This window comes from Lepidothrix coronata, unplaced genomic scaffold, assembly GCF_001604755.1.
Source record: "Lepidothrix coronata isolate B3197 unplaced genomic scaffold, Lepidothrix_coronata-1.0 Scaffold578, whole genome shotgun sequence".
NCBI classification, from domain to species: Eukaryota; Metazoa; Chordata; class Aves; order Passeriformes; family Pipridae; genus Lepidothrix; species Lepidothrix coronata.
In genome coordinates, this window is record NW_016690758.1 from 18285 (window position 1) to 20303 (window position 2019).

Genomic DNA, 2019 nt, shown 5'->3' on the forward strand with positions numbered 1-2019 from the left:
GCAGCCGGTCCCGGTGTCACCCCGGGGTGCTCCTGTCACCTCTCCCCCTGACCAGCCAGGGGGGTTTGGGGGTGCATTCCAGGGGTCCCCACACCCCCATTCCCATGGGAACCATCCCGAGCTGAGGGAAGACCTTGGGGGGGAGAAGGGGGTGAAATTCCTGAGGGGCAAATTCCAAACCCGACCCTCCAAAAGAGGACGGGAACGGGAACGCCGGCCCCGGTGTCACCCCGGGGTGCTCCTGTCACCTCTCCCCCTGACCAGCCAGGGGGGTTTGGGGGTGCATTCCAGGGGTCCCCACACCCCCATTCCCATGGGAACCATCCCGAGCTGAGGGAAGACCTTGGGGGAAGAAAGGGGTGAAATTCCTGAGGGGCAAATTCCAAACCCGACCCTCCAAAAGAGGACGGGAACGGGAACGCCGGCCCCGGTGTCACCCCGGGGTGCTCCTGTCACCTCTCCCCCTGAGCAGCTGGGGGGGGTTTGGGGGTGCATTCCAGGGGTCCCCACACCCCCATTCCCACGGGAACCATCCCGAGCTGAGGAAAGACTTGGGGGAAGAAGGGGGTGAAATTCCTGAGGGGCAAATTCCAAACCCGACCCTCCCAAAGAGGATGGGAACGGGAACTCCGGCCCCGGTGTCACCCCGGGGTGCTCCTGTCACCTCTCCCCCTGAACAGCCAGGGGGGGTTTGGGGGTGCATTCCGGGGGTCCCCACGCCCCCATTCCCATGGGAATTGTCCCCCCCCAGCTGAGGGTGATCCATTGGGGCCTGGCCGAGTTCTACCATCTGGGTGTCACCCCGGGGTGCTCCTGTCACCTCTCCCCGTGACCAGCCAGGGGGGGGTTGGGGGTGCATTCCAGGGGTCCCCACGCCCCCATTCCCATGGGAATTGTGTCCCCCCAGCTGAGGGTGATCCATTGGGGCCTGGCCGAGTTCCACCACCCAGGGCAGCCGGCCCCGGTGTCACCCCGGGGTGCTCCTGTCACCTCTCCCCCTGAGCAGCCCGGGGGGGGTTTGGGGGTGCATCTGGGGGTCCCCACACCCCCATTCCCATGGGAACCATCCCGAGCTGAGGAAAGACTTGGGGGAAGAAGGGGGTGAGATTCCCGAGGGGCAAATTCCAAACCCGACCCTCCCAAAAGAGGACGGGAACGGGAACTCCGGCCCCGGTGTCACCCCGGGGTGCTCCTGTCACCTCTCCCCGTGAGCAGCCAGGAGGGGTTTGGGGGTGCATTCCAGGGGTCCCCACGCCCCCATTCCCATGGGAATTGTCCCTCCCCAGCTGAGGGTGATCCATTGGGGCCTGGCCGAGTTCTACCACCCAGGTGTCACCCCGGGGTGCTCCTGTCACCTCTCCCCCTGAGCAGCCGGGGGGGGTTTGGGGGTGCATCCGGGGGTCTCCACACCCCCATTCCCATGGGAATTGTCCCCCCCCCAGCTGAGGCTGATCGACTGGGGCCTGGCCGAGTTCCACCACCCGGGGCAGCCGGTCCCGGTGTCACCCCGGGGTGCTCCTGTCACCTCTCCCCTTGAGCAGCCCGGGGGGGGGTTTGGGGGTGCATTCCAGGGGTCCCCACGCCCCCATTCCCATGGGAACCATCCCGAGCTGAGGAAAGACTTGGGGGAAGAAGGGGGTGAAATTCCCAAGGGGCAAATTCCAAACCCGACCCTCCAAAAGAGGATGGGAACGGGAACTCCGGCCCCGGTGCCACCCCGGGGTGCTCCTGTCACCTCTCCCCCTGAGCAGCCCAGAGGGGGTTTGGGGGTGCATCTGGGGGTCCCCACACCCTCATTCCCACGGGAATTGTCCCCCCCCAGCTGAGGCTGATCGACTGGGGCCTGGCCGAGTTCTACCACCCGGGGCAGGAGTACAACGTGCGCGTGGCCTCGCGCTACTTCAAGGGCCCCGAGCTCCTCGTGGACTACCAGGTGTGTGGGGACTGGGGGGGGGTCGGTCCCGGGCTCGGGGGGTCCCGGTGGGAGCCCCCCCCGTCCCCCAGGAGCCTCCTGAGCCC

At 67.0% G+C, this 2019-nt stretch overlaps 1 protein-coding gene across 1 annotated transcript in view; it reads left to right on the forward strand.

Annotated features, from left to right (window-relative positions):
• The window catches only part of LOC108510259 (casein kinase II subunit alpha-like), a gene marked incomplete at its 5' end in the record, with an annotated part of 18953 nt that extends 17127 nt beyond the window's left edge, over positions 1-1826 (forward strand). The window contains one exon of the mRNA XM_017839927.1: positions 1443-1826. Within this exon, the coding sequence (XP_017695416.1) occupies positions 1443-1826 (384 nt within the window). The remainder of the gene's footprint in view (positions 1-1442) is intronic.
• Positions 1827-2019: the final 193 nt, after the last annotated feature.